General features: G+C 56.1%; 7 protein-coding genes across 7 annotated transcripts; 4 read left to right on the top strand and 3 right to left on the bottom strand.

Annotated features, from left to right (window-relative positions):
* Positions 1 to 269: 269 nt before the first annotated feature.
* Positions 270 to 1,909, top strand: KRP23_11202 (Variable flagella 3; the record flags this gene model as incomplete). The annotated part of the gene is made up of 6 exons (XM_067881728.1): positions 270 to 592; positions 655 to 973; positions 1,046 to 1,140; positions 1,221 to 1,305; positions 1,381 to 1,495; positions 1,581 to 1,909. 6 exons carry the CDS (start codon positions 270 to 272, stop codon positions 1,907 to 1,909), a joined length of 1,266 nt encoding a protein of 421 aa, XP_067741014.1.
* A 705-nt stretch (positions 1,910 to 2,614) lies between these two features.
* On the bottom strand, positions 2,615 to 3,835 carry KRP23_11203 (Protein REVEILLE 8; the record flags this gene model as incomplete). The annotated part of the gene is made up of 1 exon (XM_067881729.1): positions 2,615 to 3,835. The coding sequence occupies one exon, from the start codon at positions 3,833 to 3,835 to the stop codon at positions 2,615 to 2,617; it is 1,221 nt and encodes a 406-aa protein (XP_067741015.1).
* Positions 3,836 to 5,581: 1,746 nt separating this feature from the next.
* On the top strand, positions 5,582 to 5,863 carry KRP23_11204 (uncharacterized protein; the record flags this gene model as incomplete). Its single annotated transcript, XM_067881730.1, has 1 exon — positions 5,582 to 5,863. The coding sequence occupies one exon, from the start codon at positions 5,582 to 5,584 to the stop codon at positions 5,861 to 5,863; it is 282 nt and encodes a 93-aa protein (XP_067741016.1).
* Positions 5,864 to 7,841: 1,978 nt separating this feature from the next.
* Positions 7,842 to 8,084, top strand: KRP23_11205 (uncharacterized protein; the record flags this gene model as incomplete). The annotated part of the gene is made up of 1 exon (XM_067881732.1): positions 7,842 to 8,084. The coding sequence occupies one exon, from the start codon at positions 7,842 to 7,844 to the stop codon at positions 8,082 to 8,084; it is 243 nt and encodes an 80-aa protein (XP_067741017.1).
* Positions 8,085 to 11,651: 3,567 nt separating this feature from the next.
* KRP23_11206 (uncharacterized protein) lies at positions 11,652 to 13,316 on the top strand (the record flags this gene model as incomplete). The annotated part of the gene is made up of 2 exons (XM_067881733.1): positions 11,652 to 11,954; positions 12,915 to 13,316. The coding sequence occupies 2 exons, from the start codon at positions 11,652 to 11,654 to the stop codon at positions 13,314 to 13,316; spliced, it is 705 nt and encodes a 234-aa protein (XP_067741018.1).
* A 1,849-nt stretch (positions 13,317 to 15,165) lies between these two features.
* On the bottom strand, positions 15,166 to 21,054 carry KRP23_11207 (putative alpha-1,3-mannosyltransferase MNN14; the record flags this gene model as incomplete). The annotated part of the gene is made up of 1 exon (XM_067881734.1): positions 15,166 to 21,054. One exon carries the CDS (start codon positions 21,052 to 21,054, stop codon positions 15,166 to 15,168), a length of 5,889 nt encoding a protein of 1,962 aa, XP_067741019.1.
* A 673-nt stretch (positions 21,055 to 21,727) lies between these two features.
* On the bottom strand, positions 21,728 to 23,326 carry KRP23_11208 (putative alpha-1,3-mannosyltransferase MNN1; the record flags this gene model as incomplete). The annotated part of the gene is made up of 1 exon (XM_067881735.1): positions 21,728 to 23,326. One exon carries the CDS (start codon positions 23,324 to 23,326, stop codon positions 21,728 to 21,730), a length of 1,599 nt encoding a protein of 532 aa, XP_067741020.1.
* Between the last annotated feature and the right edge of the window lie 15 nt (positions 23,327 to 23,341).

The following is a 23,341-nucleotide window of genomic DNA, read 5'->3' on the forward strand; positions in this document are numbered from 1 at the left end:
CTGGTGGTTGCAATGGAGATTATTAGTGAACGGATGGCGGATTGTTGCTGCAATTGTTGCTAACGGACGGACAGTATATTGGTGGCTTGGTGGTGCAATTGCAATGCAGGACGAGAGCTGCAGGACGAGTTGGTGATGTCGAAGTGAGACGGCGGACGCTGGATGGATGGATACGGATATGCTGGCCACGAAAGGTCGCAGCTTGTGGGAATTAATTCCAGCAATGGCCATAAAGTGTGGAAAGTCGGACAGAGTTTAAGTTGCTGAAGATGGAGGATCTGGAGACGTCGGCGGTGCTCGAGTTCCACGGCGCGCGCTACGTGGTGACGGTGCAGGTGCAGCAGCAGCTTCTGCATGTGCAGGTGGAGGTGGCCGCGGCGGGAACGGGCACCTGGACGGGGCGATTCCCGGCATCGGACGTCGAGCAACTTACGCGACAGACGGGCAACTCAAAACGCTTTCCGGTCTTCGTACAGATGCTGCTCACGGCGCTCCACAGACGCAGCGACGCCGTATTCGTGGACCTTCTCACTGCTGCAGACTTGGACCTCTATCGCCAACGCAAACTACAGCCAGGAACGGCCACGGAAGGGTACGTCTCGAGCAGATTCCTTGGAGCAACTTAAATACCCATTCTATTTATTTCTGCTGCAGGCTGGGAGCTGCTACTGCTACAAGCAACGGCAAGAGATTCCTGATCTTGACATACGCCGTCGAGTTTGACCGAGTTCACTATCCGCTGCCGTTGACGCCGGAACTTTCACCGTCTCCTGAAGTTTTGCAACGGACCATCCGGAGGTTGAGGCAAGCGTTGGCTGAGCAGGACAAAGGAGCTGCGAGTGAGGGTGAGAGCCAACTAGCTCAGGAGAACGCGGCGCTGAGAGAAGAGAACCGGTGTCTGAAGAACACGTTGAAGCAGTACTGTGACGGAAATGGGGTGAGCTCGACCGGAGAGTTGCAACGTGAACTGGAGGTTGGTCTGATGTTGCAACGAAGTTAACGAAGTTGGTGATGAGAAATGACGGACGCTGATTGTGTTTAACAGGCGTCGGTTGAAGAGAACAAAGAGCTGATCGCACTCTACCAGCAGTTCCGAGAGGACTCGGCGCTGGAAACTGCCCACTTGCGGACAGAGATCAAGTACGTAAATGCACTGAAATTCTGTGAAAAGACTTTGATCTTACTTTAATCTGCTGCGCTGAAACTGGTGGCGCTCGTAGACAACTGCGACTAGAATCTCAACAGAGTAATCGCTCGGAGCTAGCGAAGCAGGAACACGAGCGACTGGAGACACGAAGAAAAGTCGTAAGTTATCTATTGAGGTTACTGTACTGGTTGTCTGTGGCTTTGATTAAGCTTTGTTGGCGACGATATCTTCAGAAAGACAGCAACGCTGCAGTACAAGAGACTCTCGCGCAAATGGTGCAGATGAAGGCTCAGCTAGAGGAGACTCAGCTCAAGAACCGCGAACTCCTCCGGCAACTTGCCATCGCGCGTGCGCAAGCCGGGCAACAGGGTCCACGGCAGCGGTCAGCTCTTAATGGAGGTCGGGGTGGTGACTTATCATCCCGTTTTACCAGAGGCGGGTCTCCTTCAGCACGGCAGATGCGACCCTCGGGAGGTTCAACGACCAGGCAGCAGCAGCAAGCCAGCAGTGCAGTTTTTCCAGCACGATTTCAATCCTCGTCTTCCCATTACGGTCCTTCAGACGACGAAGACGCTGGTGAAAGAACCCCCAGGAGTGCTCGACGCGGAAGGCCCACGGCGTCCGGACCTGCTTTCCGTCGCTTCGATCCGACTGCTTATCAGCAAGACAAAGAGCGCAAGCTACGCGAAGCTCGGGCACGCTCAAACTCGCGCACACGCCCACCGCGTTCCAATGGCGGGTATTCGTCGGACAGCTCAGTAGGAGGGTACTCGTCTGCAGAATCCCGTGGGTCCAAGGCTTCTTCGCGTTCAACACGATCACGGGGCTCGCGGTTATCGAGAGAGCGTCAACGTGAGATCGATGCAAGGATGTCGTCACCCAAGCGAGTGATAGAACCTCCTCCTGAGACTCGTCGTCCTCGCGCATCAAACAACTCTCCACTGCCTCGCTCAGGTCCTCCTAGCGCTCGTTCGCTGAGTCGAGGTCGTTCACCGTCGCCGGCGCCATCACACACCAGCGGAGGTGGTCGTAGAACGAACCCCAGAGGCTCGGCAGCATCTTCACCGCGCAAGCCATTGCCATCAACTCAGCAGACACCTCCGCGAAAAGCGAACCCGCAGAACCCTGCGCTACAACGAAGGAAGCAGCCGCCGCAAGCTCTGCTAGACACCTCTGCCGACTCTTTCAGCGACATCGATGACCGACTCACCGCACTGCAGCAGTTCCTCCGAGAGGCCAAGCAAGGCGGACTAGGAGTTCCGGGAGCAAGCACTGCGGCCTGATGAAAGATGCGACTCGAATCCCGCAACGCACGTAAGTACAACAGGCTCATTATTTTCGCTTATGGTTGCAATTTGGCTTGAGTGGATGTGAACAATTGAGAAGGAGGGCAGGCGTGAGTGCCTTGCACACGTCACAGAAACGTCCTTGAGCCTCGAGGGCGGGAAACAAGGGAGTGGGTAGCATCTACAGCCACGCGTTGGTGTAGTTGGTGGTCTCGTCGGTTTCGTGTGCGGCTAGTAGAGCTGTCGCTGCTGCTGATTGCCGCGGTGTGTACGCTGACGGGCTGGTGCGAGGCGACGAGTTGTTGGGAGCTGGTAGTGGCTCGAACGCAGCGCCGGAGAATGCAGGACGGAGCACTGGTACAGCAACCGAGGTCGACGTCGGAGCTGTAGATACGCTGGTCTCCACACGGCGGCGTTTGTTGGAGTAGTTGGCGGGTGCAGGCAGCGCGAGGCGAGGCACCCACTGAGCCTCGTTCGTGTACAATGGTCTGAGCAGGTCGTCTTCGATGGCTGTCGGGCTCGTGTAGTACTCGTCGACGAAAGCTGGTATGGAGTTGTCGTCCTGCAGCAACTGGTCTAGCCTACTGACAGCGTTGACCTGGAAGGCTGCGCGTGGCAAAGTCACCGTCGTGTGGGAGGACGAATCCATCGAGGCGGAGCTTGACAGGGAACTCGGGAAGGCGAGAGGTGCAAACCCGCTGTTGCGATCTCCTGCCTTCCACGGCCTAGGCGTGACAACCGCGACCCTCGGAGCGTTCATCTGAAGCGTGGGCTGGCCTCTAGCAGACGGTGGCTGGGCCTGTTGGTGCTGCGTTTTAGGTCGCGTCTCGGGCTTGCAAGGACCAGCGGTTCCCGCAGCTTTGGCGTCCGCCTTGATAGCGGCGCGCGACTGCTTCTGGAGATACTTTTGCGCGTGGGTGCGGATCTGCACCAGCGTGCGCGTGTGCACGAGGCTCGAGATCTTCTTCCACGACTTGCCGAAGCGTTGCAGCCCTTCCAGGAAGAGCTCGTGCTCTCTCTTGGTCCAGCGCCCCACCTGCGTGGCGGCTGGCGTCGCTGGCGAGCGTGAAGGTTTCATGGCCACTGACGTCATGTCACTGCCAGGGCTCATGGCCGACGTGGGGAATGTCATCACGGGCGGTGACGGCGGGTACGAGGCCAGCGAGGGCACTGGAGACGCTTTACGCTTGTCGGTTGTCGGCGTGACCCGCATGGGCGCCGGACTGAGACGACGCGGCGGTGGAGGACCTGCACGCGCCGAATAAGACGGTGACGTTGAAGCGTACGGGCTCTGCATGGGTCGAGGGGTCTCGAAGGTGGCGGGGAAGGCCAACTCGAAGGAGCCGTTGGAGCTGGTGGTGAGGTATTCGTCCCACGTGGGGTTCCTGCTGGACTCGGGCATTGGAGGCGGGCGGCTGCTTGGACGGGAGAACTCGCAGACTGAGTTCGACGACTTTGCTTTGCCCCCCGAAACCGCTCAAGATATATTCGAGGCGCTCAGGCTAGCGGCGTCGAAAGATTTGCAGACTTGTGTTCATTATGGCGGCAGTTGAAGCGCGAGTCCCACTTTGCGGCGGTTGGCCGAGCTGTCATTGCGAGTTGGCGGCTGCACTCTGCCAGACAAGGCTTCGTCGATTTAGTGATGGCGCGGCACACTTGTCGCGCGTGGCTTCCAGACGTTGCCTTGCCAGGAGGACGACATTGAGATCTCGAGCGCCGGAGCGTTACGCTGCTGCCACGACCGCAGCTGGACATGCGTCGCGGTTAGTGTCTTTCGCCGTTCGTCACGACCGCGCGCGTGCGAGCCGCTGACGTGGCCCCACGCCTGCTACGAAAACTCTGCGCCGACGATGTCCAACCGCTCGAATCCGAGGCAAAAGACTACATGCACGTACCAGCGGCGCTTCTGAGGGGAGAGTCGCGTTGCAACACCTACTTGGTATTATAACGGAGCTCGTCATTGGTAATCTGCATTTTCACCATGTGAGCTTGGAGAAGTCCACACGCGACGATTCGTCTACCGGGCAGTCGAAGCTCCGGCACGTTTGGTCATCGCCGCTGGCATGTGCACTCCATTTGCTCCTTGGTGCAGCGGAGCCCACAAACTCGAGTTCTCGTGTATCCGCTGGCCTTGGAGACCGTCGCGACCGGTTCACATAGCCAGGAGATGGTCTCGCCAAGACGGCGGACATCCTGGCATTCGGAGTCTCAATTGGACGTCCGCCCGATTGCTGACAGCTCCACGTCGAAAGTAACGTTCTACCACGCGCGACACCGGCACCGAACCTGCTTTGCTGACCCCCCTCTCCACTGGAGCTGTTCGCCGTGCATGGAGACTCCATGCACGGCGAACAGCTCCAAGTGCACTCTGAGGTGATTGCAGTTTTCGCCGCGCGGATTCCTCGCTCCCAGCCGCTTCAGATCGCGTACATCTTGTCGTTGGCTCGCACGAGCACAATTCACTTTAAAAATTTGTTGCGTACGTGCACTTGCATCGCTGGCCGCAAGGCGCGCACCAAGGACCATCGTGTGGCGCAGCAAAGGAACGCGACTGAGTGCCGACAGAACAGAGCTCGTCTATATCTCGGAGGCATCAAACAACAACCCGTTGCAACCCACGCGGACTGAGCAAAGCGTGGCATAACATTTGCAGTCCGATCGTACAGCAAGGAGCGCAGCCACCTGCATGCCTTGGCTGTGAGGAGGACATATCGCTTATTCCGATATTTCCCAGACACCGCACAGCTCAGGCTCTTACAACCCCCACCCTCCAGTGACCATGCCAGCCCCCAGCACTCGTCGCAACATCAACCGCACACGCTGCCGACTAACTGACTGCAACAAGTTCGCGCAGACGCGTGGGCTCTGTAAAGCGCACGGGGGAGGCTCACGCTGCCGTCACCCAGACTGTCATAAGCTCGCTCAGAGCCGCGGACTATGCATCGCTCATGGAGGCGGCCGTCGCTGCATCGTCGAAGACTGCACCAAGCTCGCGCAGTCAAAAGGGCACTGCATCTCCCACGGCGGTGGTCGCCGCTGTGCTATCCCCCACTGCGACAAGTTTTCGCAGGTCCGAGGCTACTGCAAGGCCCACGCAAAGGTGCTGATGGTGTTCAGGTCTCCTTCGTCGCCCACGCGCGCTGCGCTCATGACCCCACCGGCCTCCGTCAGCAGCAACCCGAAGGCCACCTTGTCACCGGTGAAGTCGAAGCTCTCCATCGACTTCCTCGTGAACCCGCCGCTTCCTACCGACTTTACGAAACCAACGAGCACTCGGTTCAACTCGCCCGTGTTTCAATTGGCGCCGCTTTCGACCGCGCGGTTGCCAATCAACGCTTTCACCAAGCAGCGCTCGTTGTTGTCGTTCCTCAAGCCAAGTACCACCACGACGCCGCCGGCCAACTTCCCACCGCTTGTGCTCTACCACTAAAGGAGCAGTAACTTACATGTTTAACCTTCATAGACCTCATATTTAACAAATGCACACATGCTTGTCTAGTTTCCGTCTTCATTTCAGTCGACTAGCTTGGCATCGCCATTGTTAAGGAAGGCGAGGGTATCGTCAAGTTCCCACTTGAAGAGCACATGGATATCGACACCAGGCGCTGCTCGCTATTACTACTGGTACATGTATTATATTATAGCCGAGAGCAGGACGGCCGCCTTTAATTAAAGGATGGCGACGAGCTATCCCGGAGTTTTTCAATCGGATGCAGGTTGTCGTTTTCCGGTGGAGTGGACTCGCTAGCCCGCACACATTTCTTGTCGAGACGCGGCGGCGCAACGTTCCGTACTTTCGGGACGCACTCGATGTCGACGAGACTGGCAAATCTCCACCCAGGTTCGCTCTTTCGCGCAGCTATTTTTCGCTGGCATGTGCTGCAGCACACGCCAGCACATTGTGCTTAGGTGGAGAGCATTAGGGCCTCGTCAGCATAGTCTTTACAGCTTACAACCACAGCCTCACCGCCTATTTTATAATAAGATGACTTTGTCAGCTTCAACACAGAGAACGACGACGGAAACATTACCGACAGCTCGACGTTGAATGCACGCACAGCGAGCTGTTATACAATGAGTCCATGCGCGCACAAATGCTTGATTCGTTAGCGCACCTGCCAGGTATGCGGTCGCTTGCGAGCACCTGAAGCTAAACGACACTTTGCAAACTGAAGCGCGACGTCGAGGTTGGCCGTAGAGACCAAACATCTCATGGCCTTCCTCGCGCGGCTTTCCAAAGGAGATGTCCACATGGCGCCGATGTGGCAGCGTTGCTGTAGCACGGCCCCATGAGGCTTCAGCCATATGTGAGCCACTCGAGCGCACAACGCTCAAGTTGTGGTACGATAGATTCCTGAGCCCACTGCTGTGTGTGGATGAAAGTGAGAGAGATGGCGAGGATGTGGCCGGCGCCTCTACATGTGAACACACGAGAGAGATCAGCACAGCTGCGCGGCGCCTCAGCGCGTTGGTGGACTCTGGAGCGGCGACGTGCACGTGCTTTACCTGCTGGAGGCGAGTGGGAACACCTGAAGCGATGTACTTGGACCACTTGACGCCGAGACCGCATGGACGAAATACTACGCCACATGCTCGGAGGCCTCGCCCACCGCCGGCAGGTTGTGAGCTCACGCATATGCTCCGGTAATGGCTGTGGATCAGAGCCCACAACTTCGACTCGAGCGGATGCTAGGAGTCTCAGCATGAACATTGCGTCCAGAGAGACAAGGCAAAGGCGTGCCAAACGACGCACACCGTGACGCGGGGACTCCACCGCGAGGCAAGGTTTCGACGCGCCAGCCGATCCCGTGGGCACCCCCTAAATCGTCGGATCGAACGTACACTTGTCCGTGCGCTTGCCTGGTTCAAAGACCAAGCCACAGGATTGTCCACCTCGGCGCGAGCGGACGCAAACAAAATTCCCGCACACCAAGCGACCGACCTCACCACTCGGCCATTTGCCAAATCCCGCTGCACGGCACACTTCAGAAAGTCCACTCGACCGATCGATCACCATGCCGACGTCAAGCACTCGCCGCAACGCCAACCGCGCTCGGTGCCGCATGTCCGAGTGCGGTAAGTTCGCGCAGACCCGCGGATTGTGCAAAGCCCACGGCGGTGGCTCGCGCTGCCGCGACCCCAACTGCCAGAAGCTGGCTCAGAGCCGAGGCCTGTGCATCGCGCACGGCGGCGGCCGTCGATGCGCCTTCGACGGCTGCTCCAAGCTCGCCCAGTCAAAGGGTTTTTGCATCTCGCACGGCGGCGGCCGTCGCTGCCACGTCGCCGACTGCGATAAGTTCGCGCAGGTGCGAGGCCACTGCAAGTCTCACTCGAAGCTCCTCCCGTCGAGCTCCGGCTCATGGTCTCCGGTGTCGTCGTCGTCGGTTCGGTTTAGCCCCACGTCGAGCATGTCGCCAACCAAGTCCAAGCTCTCGATCGACTTCCTCGTGAACCCGTGCAGTATGACCTCCGACCTCAAGGAGGAGGTGCTGCCAAGCCTTCACTTGGCTGGTTCGTCCCTGCCTCACCAGCGCCCCCTGCTGAGCTACCTCGACCCAATGACGACACTGGCGACTACGGCCGCGGCGATGCAAGCTCGCCCGACGATGGCGATGCCAGCCCACTATCCCCCGCTCGTGATGTACCGATGATTTCAACAGAAAGCATATTTAACCGTTCTTCTCAGTACACAATACAAGTACATACATACACCAACCAAACACTCATGCACGAGTTCGTTTGATGAGCTGAGCCTTTTCAGGGTCGCACAATGTCGGCTTGTCCAAAGAATCTCTGTCTTTTGCAGCTGACAAAGCCTTTGCAAGCCCCGAAGAGGACATTTCACCCCGCTTTGTCAAGCTGAGACCTTGACCATCTTTTCGCGGCAGGTCTCCATTCGTGTTTGTGCTGCCATTGAAAGCCCCGGCGATTGGATGTGCGCACACTGAGGCGCTGTTTCTCGTGCAAAACGTTGGTAAACGTATATTGTGCAGATCCTGAAGTTCATCCCGCGGCGGGGTCATGTGATAACACGCACCCTCTGCACCGAAATCGCCTCGCGCGTAGCGGCCAGACTCTATCCATCCATCCATCCATCCATTCAGACGCGTAGTTGACCGAAACTAGACGACTCCACCACGCCATTTCCACGGATCGGCCACTGTCTGGCAGTCACAACGATCCACTTCGGTTGCCGCTCCACCACATTTGCCAGCCCGCGCGGTGCGTCCTTAAAAAAAAATCGTCCTCCTCGCGCCTATCCATACCTACACCGGCGGCGCACGTGACGGGCGTCCTTGAAGAAAGTGTAAAACTGAGCAAGCCGCGCGCTTGTTCATGTAGCCGCTCTATGATCGAGTCGATCAGACAGCAGACATGCATTCGCGTAATAGCCGCCTTGGCTATGGTGGTGGCGATTCACCCTGTACGACATATGGAAGGACAAATCACTCTGCGGCCGAGTCCTCGTGACGAGGATGTTGGAACGGCGGAAAACAGACACCAGATGACCGAGCTGCGGCTGCGGACTCTCGAAAGCATTTTTCGAGGAGGAAAAAAACTCCATGTGCTCGTGAAGGAGTTTACAATTGGTGCCAGTAAGTCGGCACCTTGCTCACCTTCGTCGGCGAGCAAAATGCCCGAGTATGTACCAGAGACCTAGGCGGTAGATACATGTTCTGCACCGCAGAAGGTTGTTGAAGGCATCGCCGCTTGCGTGACGACAAACGCAGTGAGGACAAGGTAATTGCACCTACATGCATGAAACGTGGGTCAACAAACTTTGGCTCGCCAAACCTACAGTGTATTGTTGGCTGAAAATATTGATACGATCTCAAACTTACACTTCAAATATGTTACTAGTGCCATAGAGCTCGTCCACGACACTTTGCTGGCCGACAGGCCATTTCAAATATATTTTCGAACAGCGCGTTGCCATCACAAAATTTTGAGCCTCAGATCGGGAGCGACACCAGGCGCGAGCTCCTCTTCAAAAATACGACGGTCTATCCAGACTTCGCTCTCCAAAGCTGGTGCAGCCCCGCAGGGAAGCGTGGAAGCACGCTTTCTCAGCCATCCACGATCGTCTTAACCAGCAGACGTTTGAGTTTCTTCGTTAGCTGCTGGAGCTGGTCGAGTGCAGCGCCCGATCATCTTGCCGTCTCTCTTTCCCGACAGCACCGTACCTATGGTGCTGTCAGCTCCAGGTGATCGCCCCACCGGAACGACGTACAGCACCGATGGTGCGAGCGCAGTGTCCCTTGCCACTCGGGGCATTTTCCTCAGTTCCAGTCGCTGCAGGTCGGAACCGGATCCCCGCGAGCAGAACGAGCAGCGTTTTGAAAACACCGACCGTGGAGTGAACACCTCGTTAGCTCGGAGTGTACCGGTCGGTACATGTACTTTCGCTAGGGTCAGGCTCGACCGTGTTGCCTCTGCGTAGGCCACAGATGGCAGGGAGTGCCGATCCTGTGAGCGAGTTTTTCGAGTCAAACCTTGCTGCCAAATGCGCCACTTCAACAGTGGGGGTGATGCGATGTCGCCTCCATGCTGCACTGTCCGTCGGACAGCCTGAAGCCGATACATGTACGGTGCGTTGTGATGCTGTGGAGAAGTCGCCTGCTGCGGATCGTTTCCTCTTGTCCGGTCGGTGGGCAGTCGAAGCCGAGGCCGTCCAATTGGGCACGCGCCCCGCTTTTTAGTTAGGCCAGACCATCGTAGACGCGCAAGGCTGAGACTGCGGACTGCAACATCCGGCTCATCCGAGGCTAGAAGCCGGACCCTGGTCGCATTTTCGTCACCGCAGTCGCATTGCCCGCGGACTGGCCATCGGAGGGTGCGATCTGTCGCGCCTCGCTCGGCTCCGCAAAGCGCGCCCGCGTCCCAAACGAGGCAGACCGACTCGCCATTTGCGGCAACACAAAGTATATATTTCGGTGGGTCTGGGAGGCAGTACAGTACTGTATCTCCATGTCAACGGCACGAGTGAGCTCTGCTGGCTGGCTAACCCCACGTGGAAAGCCGAGTGCCAACGTCGCTTGTATTGGTACTAAGCTTATGGAGCACCCTCCCTGCCATTGCATTCGCTGCTGGAAACTTCTACGTGGCTGAGTCTTGTTTTTAAAATCCAGGCATTACATAATATTCACATGCACACGGGTGGCGGGGAGAGCTGGGCGAGGCTTCCCAAGATGAACTCGAAACTTTGGTGAGCCAAAACAATCGTGTACATGTATCTTCATCTCCAGCCGCTTGTCTGGTCGTCGTGTACATGTACTTGGGCGCTTGCTCGCCTCCTGCGCCTGTTGCTCAGTGTGTCTGAACATCGGTCGTGCGAGTCGCTCGTCATGAAAATAAAACATGCCAGCGTTGGGGGCAGATTTGCCTACATTTTGGAATTTGATGCCTACAGTTTAAGTCTTGGTGCTTGGGTCTCGAAGCTACGACGTTGGCAAAACGTCCCAAGCAGATGAAGCGAAGGCCAGATGCCAGACCTTAGTTTAGATGCGTTGCGCAGCCGCACGAGGGGATAAGGCAGCCTCTGGCAGACGGAGATCAGATCCCAGCATTTGTGAGTCGGGGCCAACAACCATGCGGCCAATACAGCGCGTGCGAGCCTTGAAGTGATGACCATCTGATCGAGCTGGACGAGCACCTCGAAGAGTAACCAGTTCTGTCTGCATGAGGGCGCTCGGAGTCCCTTGAGCGCCGTAACGCGCACTTGGATTGCCAGCGGATCCCATGATGCTGGAGGCGCGCCGAAATTCGGTGAGGCAAAAGAATCGGGCATCCTCTGATAGACGCAATCGACGAGAGGTTGGTGGCGATCGCACCTTGGTTTCTGCCTCGTCGCGGGCTGTAGCCACCTCTCCCCATCCGACTTTCATGCCGCGAGGTCGGAATATCGTGTTTCTGCACGAATGCGAACCCCGCGCGAGCCGGCGAAGCCCCGTCACGTTGCTCGGGGACTGCTCTGCCTCTCTTCACCGCTGTCTTGGTGAGACGATGGCGAGAGCAAGAAGGCAGGCGCGACCGCAAATAAAAGAAGCGGTCGCGCTGGCTAGGAGCGGATACCTGGCTGGCCGTCTCCACGGCGGAAAATGCGGCCATCGTATATGTACCGTAATACCACAAGCAAGCAAGTCTGCAGCCCACCGCAAGATCAACCGCGCAACAGAAGCTCGTGCGCAAGGCTCTCATTCATCCCGCAGAACCAAGAAATGCTCGGGCTGCAGCACATCGCAAGAATTCGGAGCATGTACATGCACATCGAAAAATACCATTTCAACGTGTTGCGTGCGGTCGTCATGGTCATCAAGCTCTACCAAAATGCCAAAAGCAGAAAGGAAGATATGTACACGTATGTACTGACCGTAGATCCATCCTACCGTTATCTTCAGACCGTCCAATGCCATATTATGAAAGTATCACCTGTACGAGTCCTGCGTTGCACTACGCTTCGAGTGACTCGCCAACTCTTGGATCCCCGGGACATTTGCTGCGGCACCACCGCTCGTCGAAAAGTAAGTCAACCGTATTTCTGAGCGTTTGACACGAATTCTCTCAGCGCGGGTACTGTGCACGGTCTCCTTTGCCACAAACAGGAAAGCGCGGCGTGTCAACCTTCGTATCTTTTCCGCAGTCCATAGACGCTCCGGCAAGCTGTCGTGTGCTCATGCGGCTCGTCTTGCAAGCGAGTAAACGCGGCAGCAGGGCGCGCTCAACCGAGGTCGCGAGACCATACGCCCTCGTAAGTAAGAGCGCCTCGTGCGTTTGTCACCTGGGCAATAGCTCTGTTCGATCCAGCTGGCGCAGCAAATATGGCTGGCAGGGCTCACGACGGGTTGAGCGCACTCGCCTATCTGGCACACGATCCTCGCAACCTCTGTCTCTCTCGCAGGAGACCCATCAGGTTTCGGCCTGTACCTCACGAGCAGAGCAGAGCTCCGGGTGGTACGGACAGTCCGATCGTAGGGCAAGTGCCAGGCTGCAGCAATCGCATGGGGCAACCAAGCTGGTCGCGCTCGGTTTCTTCCATCTCGTTAGTGTGCTCACTTTACTTTTCACCGCCAACTGCGCACATTGGCACTCGAGCACTTCCACTGCGGTGTTTGTGTCTTCGCATCACATCTTTTCCATCTCAAGCTCAGTTGGCCAGCATCATGCCGACGCCCAGCGCTCGTCGCAATGCCAACCGTGCTCGGTGCCAGTTCGCTGGGTGTGATAAGTTCGCCCAGACCCGCGGACTGTGCAAAGCCCACGGCGGTGGCTCGCGCTGCCGCGACCCCAACTGCAACAAGCTCGCTCAGAGCCGCGGCTTGTGCATTGCCCACGGTGGAGGTCGTCGCTGCCAGTTCGAAGGCTGCAAGAAGCTGGCTCAGTCCAAGGGCTACTGCATCTCGCACGGCGGTGGCCGCCGCTGCACCATCCCGAACTGCGAGAAGTTCTCACAGGTCAAGGGCCGCTGCAAGTCGCACTCCAAGCTCCTGAGCACGGACTCGTACTCCCCGACACATGGCGTCGTGACCCCGCCCAGCTCGAGCGGCAAGTTGTCGATCTCCCCTGTCAGCACGAAGCTGTCCATCGACTTCCTGGTGAACCCACTTTCGCGCAGTTCGTCCATCGGCGACAAGGCTCCAATCCAGCAGCAGATGCAGGTGCCGACCCTGCGTCCCATTACGCAGCTTGCCAACCCGTTCACCTCCGCGACCATGGGCTGCAACCCCCGCTACGGCGCGCAGGTACTGGGCAACCAGCGTTCGCTGCTGTCGTTCCTCGAGCCCCACGCAGCCGCCCCATCCTATCCTGCCCCACAGCCGCAGTACGCTGCAGTACCAGGCCACTTCCAGACACCCGTCCTGCCGTCACTTACGATGTACCGGTAAGCGGCTGCGACTGAGTGTTTGAGTGTCGTTTTGTGAGTAGTTGAGGGTATTCATGTTGATAGAGATTGTAGGGCGCTACGCCGTACTGGAGCTAGCGCCACATATTTAACCCTGGGTGTATTGACACACTCTGGTATCATACTTCGAATTCTAAGATCATAAAGTCATTTTGGTTTTGGAATACCATCGGCACATTTGACAAGAACCCAAGATATGCTCTGGCAGCTCGTTGTCTTCAGCTTTTCGTTACCTAAGCTTACTCGAAAGGTAGAGCCAGAGCCAGCAAAAGGATCCCTGCAAAACGAAGCAGTGCTTCAAAGCTTCTCAGCTGGCGGCTGGCCGAAAGGCGCTTTTGCAAACGGGAAACATAATCCGGATGTCCTACATGTAGTGTTCACGTACACTGTTGCATTAATAATCGGCGCCCGGTCGAGAGTCTCGACATCAATTTCCCATCCCAGTCGATGCTTCAGCTTGGCATCGGCTCAACTCTTGGCAGGCAGCCTGCAGGGCGCGTGCATCCTACCCTGGAACCCGCTCGACACCGTTGTCACCTGCGCTGAAAGCGATGAAAACCGTACATCAACTACAGTTGAAAATTTGCCGGGGACATCTGTACTACTGCCGGTAGTATTAATACATGTAGTACTACTATACGTGAAGTCCGATCGGCGACGTTCATATTATAGCCAAGAACGGATTCTGAATCCCTACATGATCCCCCCGCTTGCTGGTATTTGGTGCTTGGTGCGCAGGAAGCCACGTCTGCTTGGGGTGACGCTGCTCCAGCATAATCACACGATCAAGTTGCCGTCAAGAGATTGCTTGAGACCTGTGGACTTGTCACAAAATGTGACTCACAATGACTACTGTATTTACAAGTATGAAATGATCGTTTTCAGCTCAAATTGAGTCGCTCTTAAAGTGCGGCCCTGAAATCCTGGCATTATTATAATACATGCATGTAAGTAAAGACAACCCCCTCTCCAGTTTGCATACATGTACTCTCCCAACAAGAATATGAAAGCGGCTCTCAATGACCAGCTAGTTAACATTCTGGTCTGGGAATCGCTACCAGTATTGAAGGATTTGCTGGCAGAGTTGTTATTGGTACAAACAACGCATGGCCACCTGTTAGTTAGGTTGACTTCTGCACAGAACTCGTTGCTGCACAAGTACGCCAGCACAGCACGGAGAGATCTCTGGCATGTCTTCCCAACAGCAGTCGCGCACCTCGAGGAATGAGCAAACCCAATCAAAGTGCGGAGGAGGGAGAGGGTGGAGAACTACTGTGCTCTTAACCCCCCATTCGCCGATGTCAGAGGGTACGACAAGTCAGGTGTCGGCTATTGTCGTTTTTCACAAAATGTAGGAAAAGTGTAAAACACTAGCGAGGGGAGCTGTCATTGCCCTCAAAGCTTTCTTGCCGTGGTGTATTGATCAAAAGCAAAAGTGTGAACTGCTGCCCAGTCCAGACACAGGCGTGTAGCTCTCAAGCCGAGCCTAAAGCTCTGCACTGCTAGTCATATTGTTCACCACCTGCGCAATTGCCTCCCTCGCATTGCTGGCCGCACACACTTCAACATTGTTCTCATGAACCCCAGCGTCTGCAGCCAATTCAACGATATTCTCAATGGTGTTGTTGTTGGGTACACCTTTCGGACTCTGCAGGCTAAGCACCTATAGGAAGCCCATCGGGGAATAATGGGTTAAGATCTTGGACATGACGTGCAGTGATAGCAAATTTGCGGTTGTCCTGCTTTAAGCCCAGGATCACTTGCGGGCTAACAACACACGTACATCTAGCTGCGCTCCTTTTCTATCATTATCGCGCTCGAATGCGCTTCATCTACCACGCCTTCACTTGTTCCGAAAACTTCCGTCGCTCTGCGAGATGGTTAATGTGCGACTCCATGAACCTTCCCACGGTGATGTTGAAAGGACACTCCTGTGGTCGACTGCCGAAGGCACCAGGGTAGTGTTCCCAGGGCCGAGCCTTCATATAATAGACAGGCTCCACGTCCGGTTTAAAGTACAGGATCCGATCACTGTTGAGGTAGAAGAGAGGAACATCGTCGTCGGCCACGTCGTCGTGGTGAATAGGGAAAACCTGCGCCATATCGCCACACAGAGTTGAGTTTTTCGGCCCGCCGTCCTGGACCTTCGTACCAACAGCTCCAATGGCATGGTCCGAGAACGAGTACTGTGTTTCGGCTAGCTCACTTGCGTAGAAGAACAGCTCCTTGTCACCATATGAAGGAGGTGACGCTATGTCGTTCTCAGCAACAAACGACGCCAGAATCGCCGTGGCACGAGGCTGGCGCTTCTTGTTCCACATGACGAGGGACGAGTCCACCTGATGACCAGAGCGGAGATTGAACGAGTGGCTACTCAGCAAAAAATCACTTGGCTCAAAGCCCAGCTTCACAGGGGTCTTGTTCTCGAGGGTAGCCTTCGGGCGATCAAGTGTGGGCAGCGGCCGGAACGGTGTCACGTCGAAGGTGGCGAAGTAGTTTTGCTCCACTGAGACATCGGGCTTGCCAGATACACGCTCCGCCATAAACCACCAGTCGTGGCTGATACGATCGTTCATTAGCAGGTTGCCTGTAGTCTTGAACTTAACCGAGTCGAACAAGACAGTAGGGTTGACGAAGAAGGTGGTGTCAGCGTCAAGCATCAGAATCTCCTCAAATTGCGAGTATGTCACTGCAAGAGGCTTGATCATGAAAGACCGGAATTTGGCACGGCAGCCGTCGATATCAGCGCAGAACACTGGGCGCGAGGAGTTCGTGACGCTCTTGGCCTTGGCAGCAAGCTCGCAAACATCGTAGGCACGGATCTCTCCGAGCTCCTTTTTCGTGCGAATTAGCTCCACAGTCTCAGGCTTGAGATCAGTGCAGTGGGGCACTTCGATGGGCAAGGTAACACCCATAGCGCGCAGTTCCAGGATCAAAGAAAACCCAAGCCGTGCAATCGGCTCGTAGAGCGGCATCACGATACCTCGTTTGGTCGTCGTGACCTGCGTGATCTGACTCAACGTGTACACAAGCTGCTTCTCCATCATCTGCGTCGTCCGGTCCACTTGGTCATTCAATTTGTTCTCTCGAGGCGGAGAAGGCGCTACATCAGCCGGATTTTTCCCTTGCATTTCTGCAATGTTCTTACGTAGAACCTCGTCAATTGAAGCGTTTTGGTCATCTAAGTTTGCTGGATTCTCCTTCGCAACACGATCCCATGCGTCCACCACTTCGTACAAATGCTGCCGTCCTGCCAAATGTCTCTCCTCGTCTTCGGAAAGCTTTCCGACTGTAATATCGAACGGGCATTCCTGTCGACGCTCTCCGAATGCACCAGGGTAGAATTCCCACGGCCGTGCCTTCATGTAGTACACAGGCTCAGTCTGCGGTCGGAACCATAAAATACGGTCGCTGTTAAAGTAAAACAGAGGCACATCATCGTCTGGCACACCGTCTTCGTGGATCGGGAATACCTGAGCCATGTCACCACACAAGGTCGAGTTCTTCGGTCCACCGTCAATAAGTTTAGTGCCAACGGCACCAATAGCGTGGTCGGAGAACGAGTACTGTGTCTCTGCAAGTTCACTTGCATAGAAGAACAATTCCTTATCACCGTAAGACGGGGGAGAAGCAATATCGTTCAGAGCAATGAACGACGCCAAGATAGCAGTCGCGCGGGGTTGGCGCTTCTTGTTCCACAAAACCAAGGACGAGTCCACCTGGTGCCCCGCACGAATATTGAACGAGTGGCTCCTCAGCAAGAAATCGCTTGGCTCGAAGTTGAGCGTTACCGAAGTCGGGTTTTCCACCGTAGCCTTTGGGCGTTCAAGTGTTGGCAAGGATCGGAACGGGGTAACGTCAAACTTGGAGAAGTAGTTCTGCTCCACCGACACTTCTGGATTTCCGGGGATGCGTTCAGCCATGAACCACTTTTCGTGACTAATACGGTCGTGCATCAAGAAGTTGCCTGTGGTATTGTACTTCTTCGAGTCCCAGAGCTTGGCGGGGCTCACAAAGAATGTCGTGTCAGCGTCAATCATCATGATTTCCTCGAATCTGGAAAACGTCACAGCAAGCGGCTTAATAATGAAACCGCGGAATTTCGCGTGACAGTCTTCAATCTTCTCGCAGAATACTTTACGAGATGAGTCCAAGACACTTGTACTTTGTGCTGCCCTTTCACAAACGTTGTAAAACCAGATCGTGCCCAGCTGTTTCTTCGACAGATACATCTTCTGCGCGTCCAGGTTTAAGTCACCGCAATGCGGCATCTCAATAGGTTCTGTTATGCCCATGGTGCGCAGCTCCAACACCAACGAGATGCCCAGTTTGATGATACCGTCGTACACTGGAATTACGATGCCGCGCTTCACTGTTGTTTGCTGCGCAATTTGGTTCAGCGTGTGAGCAAGCTGTTTCTCTTGTTGCTGGAGGTCAGCCGTCTTCTTTTTCAACTCCGCAGCTTTCTTCTCTTCCTCCACTTTTTTAGAGTCCTTGGGAGGATCAGTTCGGTCGATGAGAGGCGGTCCATTCTTCAGAAGCGTCGTGAGCTTTTCGTTGGTTAGACTGTCTGCCGCCTCTCGCTCTACGGTGTCGGTGTCCTTGGCACTATTTTCCCATTCACTGGCAATGTCGAAAAACTGTTGCCGTTGATAAATCTGCTCCACCTCAGCGTCTGTGAACTTAACACCGGTAATGTCGAACGGGCACATCATCAGCAACTTCTTCTCTTCAAATGTACCGGGGAAGAAGTCACGTGGACGAGCCGCAGAGTAGTACATCGGCGCCTTTTGTGGCTTATATCGCATAATGTAGTCCGTATTCATGTAGAGCAGGCTCACCTCCTGGATGGGGGTATCATCCGATTTTTCCGGGAAATGATGTGCGGCGCTACCACATATTATCGACTTGTTGGCCCCGTGATTTCGGAAGTCGGCGCCAGCAGAGCCCGTGGCAAAATCGGAGAACGTGTACTGGGTTTCAGCGAGCTCGCACGCCACGAAGAAGAGCTCCTTGTCACCGTACGAGGGTGGGCGTGGCACATCGTTGAGCGAGATAAATGAAGCCAAGATAGCCGTCGCACGTGGTTGCCGCTTTTTGTTCCACAGCACTATGGATGAATCCACTCTGTGGGCACTGCGGCCGTTCCAGGGATGACTTTTCAGTAGCCCTTCGCTTGGCTGGAAGTGCAGGGTCACCGTTGATTTGTCTGCTGCAATGACTTCAGCAGACACATTCGGCCGTGTAAGCGTTGGAATGTGGCGAAAGAGATCGACATTAGCTTTAGACAAGTAGTTCTCGATCGCCATGATGTTAGGGCGGTTTGCCGGCTTGTAGCCCAGACCCATGGAAAAATTAGCTTCAGCGATCCGATCGTTGAAGAAAAGTGTGCCCGTCGCCTCATACTTCTTCGTCTCCCACAGGGTCATCGGAGTCTGGAACAACAGTGCGTCGGCATCCATCAGCATAATTTCTTCAAATCGTGAGTACACCACGCCGAGCACTTTGATGGCGAAATTCCGGTAACGACGGTGGCAAGTGTCGAGGTCCTTGCAAAACAGCGGCTTGGTGGGGTCCAACAAACTTTTAGCCGTCACAGCACGCTTGCATGCGTTGTACACATAAACTTCGCCAAGCTGCTCACTCTTCTTCATAATGGTTTCTCCATAATCCTCATCGAAGTCACCACAGTGTGGAATCTCAATGGGTAGGTCCACGCCTAGGGAGCGCAGCTGTAAAATTAATGAAACACCGAGTGTCGTGATCTTGTCATAAAGCGGAAGTACGATACCGCGTTGCACGCTAGTCTCCTGACTCAACGTGTACAACGAGTGAATGAGCCTCGTCTCCATCACTTTTTCCATTTCTGCACGCTCCCTCGCATTCTTCATAAACTCGGCCCACTTGTTCGCTTGAGACTCGGGCACTGTTGGTGCTGGAGTGGCTGTAGCAACAGGCTCGGTAACAGGTGCAGCAGCAGTCGTCTCTTGAAATGGCGTGCCATCCGCCAGTTGCTTCAAGAGTGACTCCAGCTTCGTGTTGACCAGATCGTCTGCCAGGGTTTGTTCGTTTTCACTCTCGCTCATCAGGGCGTTGCGTTCCCACTCTACAGTAATGCCATGGAGACGCTGCCGCAGCAGCACACGCTGAATCTCCACCTCCGAAAACGGTACCCCGGTCACATCAAAGGGGCATTCTTGTGGCAATTCCCAATCGCTGAACGAGCCAGGATAAAAGTCTGCGGCACGTGCTTTGGAGAAATACATCGGCTGCGAGGTCGGTCTGTACGTCATGATGGAATCCGAGTTCAGATAGAGCATGCTGGTACTGCTTTCACCCTGTGCCTTCACCGGGAAGTATTGCGCCGCCTGACCACAGAGTACTGATTTTTCCTCCCCGTGGTCCTTAAAATCGCTGCCAGCAGCACCCACAGCAAAGTCCGAAAAAGCGTATTGTGTCTCAGCGAGTTCACAGGCCACGAAAAATAGTTCCTTATCACCGTACGAGGGTGGACGGCCAACATCATTGAGCGACACGAACGACGCCAGTACGGTTGTAGCACGCGGCTGGCGCTTCTTGCTCCACAGCAATAGTGAGGAGTCGAGCTGATGGCCGCTGCGTCCATTCCACGTGTGGCTGTTGAGCAAAATATCGCTCGGCTCGAACGGCAACAACACATCTGACGCGGCTGTCGCGTTCGCACGCGAAATTGTAGGAAGCTCTCGGAAGACGCTCACGTCTGCCTTCGACAGATAATGTCGGAGGTCCGTGACGTCCGGTCGCGATGCCGGGCGATAGCCCAGCGAGAAGTTCGTCTGGCTGATCCTATCGTTAAAAAACAGCGTTCCTGTCTTCTCGAACTTGTTCGTCTCCCACAGCGGCATTGGGTTCTGCAGCACGAGCGCATCGGCGTCCACGAGCATCACCTCTTCGAATCGCGAGTAAATCACGCCCAGCACCTTGATATCAAACGTGCGGAACTTGCGGTGGCACTCGTCCAGGTCCTTGCAGAAGATCGGCTTGCTCGAATCCAGCAGGCTCTTCTCCCTGGCAGCCAATTCGCACGCGTCATACACGGAAACCTGTCCGAGCTGCCTGCTTTTCTTCTCGATCGTCTTGACGAGCTTCTGGTCCAAGTCTCCACAGTGAGGGATTTCCACAGGCAGCGTCACTCCAAGCGAGCGCAACTCCAGCAGCAGCGAAAGTCCCAGCGGCACGAGATCGTCAAACAGCGGCAACACGACGCCACGCTTCTCGCTGGTGCGCTGTGTGACGCTGTTGAGCGTGTGCAGCAGCTGCGTTTCGAGCGTCTTGAGCCTGTTCTCGTCCTTCATCTTCTGCACTTCTCCGGCCTTGAGCTTCTCTGTCTCAAGCCGCAGCGCGTCGTCGTCCTCGTCCGTTAATTGGATCGCTGGGGGCATTGACGTGGACGCCTTGGACCCGATCTTGTGCAGCAGCTCGGCGGCTTCGCTCTCGCTTAGGCGGTCAACGAACTGCGTGAGCGACTGCACGTCTGCCGAGTCGTTGGCTCTGGCTACGGCGTCGTAAATGGCCTGCAGCGTGGCGGGGCTGGCTGCGGAGCCGCCGCGCGTCGACGAGGGCGATGGCGACGTGGTGAGCTGGCGCCATGTGAAGAGCACGTCGGAGAGCACGACCAGCACGCCCGCGGCCAGCAGAACGACGATCCAGCGCAGCCGTACCGAGCCGAACGCGCGCGCCATGGCGTCAAGAGTGTTGGTCTGCTTGGTGGCGAGCGCTAATGCGGAATGAGCTCGGCAGGACGATGAGGTGGATAGACCGACCAACCTTATCTGGGGAACCCTTAATAAATGGAAGGTCCTTAACTTCAAGTTCGACAGGGTATGGGATTGTGCAGTTGTAGATTCATACAAATAATACATTCTAGAAAAAGAAGCGACAGCTGGTATATATTATGGAAGGATGTAGCTATCGCTTTAGCGATCGTCTGAAGCTGGGTTGTGTCCATTTTTTCCTGACGATCGTCTGGCGATGCCAGGTGGCGGAGGCATCACTGATGTCGGGCCAGCAGTGTCGGGTTCGCCCCCACGATCTCAACTCGTCGGCCGTGCGAATGACCCGTCGTAATCCTATGGATCACCTCGCAGTTGAGGAGACTGTGGAGCTCTACGGTGTGGGTCTCCATGCTTTGGTATCGCTTCCTGTAGGATCCTAGGCCAACAGTTTCGTGCGTGTCTGCTCAGTTGACGCCAGTACCAGCAGCTCACGTAATAACAGCGTGTCCACTATTCTGATCGCCGTTGCGCTGCCAGAACTGGCGATGATGCGGCGCCCTGTTTGCGCGGTTGCAGTGTGTAGTACTTATGGACATGTATTCGTTTACTTTGAAGTTCCTCTACTGCACCGCGGCGCATCTTACTCCATCCAAACCGTTGCAATCTCGTGGAAGCGCTGGCGCAGCAGCATGCGGTCCTCCTGTGCTGAGGAGAAGCGCACGCCCGTAACGTCGAACGGGCATTCCTGCGGCAGATCGCGCTCCACAAAGGAGCCGGCGTACACCTCGTATAATCGTGCCTGGCTGTAGTACACAGGCTTCTTTATGGGGTCGTACTCCAGGATGGCGTCGCTGTTGAGGTAGAGCACGCTCGTGTTGGCAACAGCACTAGCGTCCGCGGGCTTGACTGGGTAGTAGTGCGAGGCGTGGCCGCAGACGACCGATTTGAGTGGTCCGTTGTCGCGGAAGTCCCAGCCCACGCCGCCCACGCCGAAATCAGAGAACGAATACTGCGTTTCGGCCAGCTCTGCGGCGATGAAAAACAGCTCCTTGTCGCCGTACGACGGTGGCCGACCAATGCCGTTTAGTGCAGCAAAAGCCGCTAGTATGGCCGTGGCACGCGGCTGCCGCTTCTTGCTCCACAGCACCAATGAAGAGTCCATTTCGTGGCCAGCGCGGTGGTTCCAGGAGTGGCTAGTCATCAAGTGTTCGCTGGGCGAGTAATTCTTGAGCTCTACCGGAATTTTGTTCTCGCTTGTAGCCTTCGGTCGCTCGATGTTGCGCAACGGTGCAAACGGAGACACATCAAAGCGCGAGATGTACTGGTTCAGCTCGCTCACGTCAGCATTACCACGGACGCGGTTGCCCAAGAACATGTTGTCTTGGCTCAGTCGGTCGTGAAAGAAGAGCGTGCCGGTGTTGCGGTACTTGTCCGTGTCCCAAAGCGACATGGGGCTCTCAAAGAACAGCGTGTCGGCATCCAGCAGCATGATCTCCTCGAACTGCGAGAAGGTCATGGCCAGCAGCTTGACGTCGAACGACCGGTAGGACCGGTGGCAGTTGCGCAAACTCTGGCAGAAGACGTTGCGCGAGGCGTCCAGCGTGCTGGCCGTCTGCGAGGCCAGCTCGCACACGTCATAGAAGCGTATCACGCCCATGTCCTCCTTCTCCAGCACCGTGCGCTGCAGCGACTCCTTGAGGTCTCCGCAGTGCGGCACTTCAATGGGCAGGTCCACGCTCATGGCTCGCAGCTCCATGATCAGGGACAGTCCCAGCGCCGCGACGCCGTCGAACAGCGGTAGGACGATGCCGCGCTGCTCGGTCGTGCGCTGCGCCACCTGGTGGATCGTGTACACGAGCTGCTTCTCCATGCGCTGCACGTCCTCGGGTGAGAACTCGTCACGCTCGTGAGTCGGGAGCGGATTCTGGCCTCCGTTTCCGTCTTCACCCTTACGATCGCCCAATGCGTTGGTGCCCTTGGTGGTGGCGGCCCCAGGGTTCTCCCGCAGGCTGGCGAGGTGCTCCTCGGCGCGCGCGAGGGAGGCGGACGTGGCGCGCCACGTGAAGACGAAGTTGGCGGAGACCACGAGCAACCCGAGGACGCCCAGCACCAGCAGGAGCAGCAGGGGGCGAGGGATGCGTGGCGGCATGGCGTGTGGACTGCTGAAGGGCGAGCGGCGGCCACTGCGGGCGAGAGTTGGCAGCACGTCGCGCTCGTCGGTATGGGATCGGCGCTGCATTTCACCTGCTGCCAC

Source organism: Phytophthora ramorum (assembly GCF_020800215.1).
Source record: "Phytophthora ramorum isolate Pr-102 chromosome Unknown Phyram_PR-102_s0011, whole genome shotgun sequence".
NCBI classification, from domain to species: Eukaryota; Oomycota; class Peronosporomycetes; order Peronosporales; family Peronosporaceae; genus Phytophthora; species Phytophthora ramorum.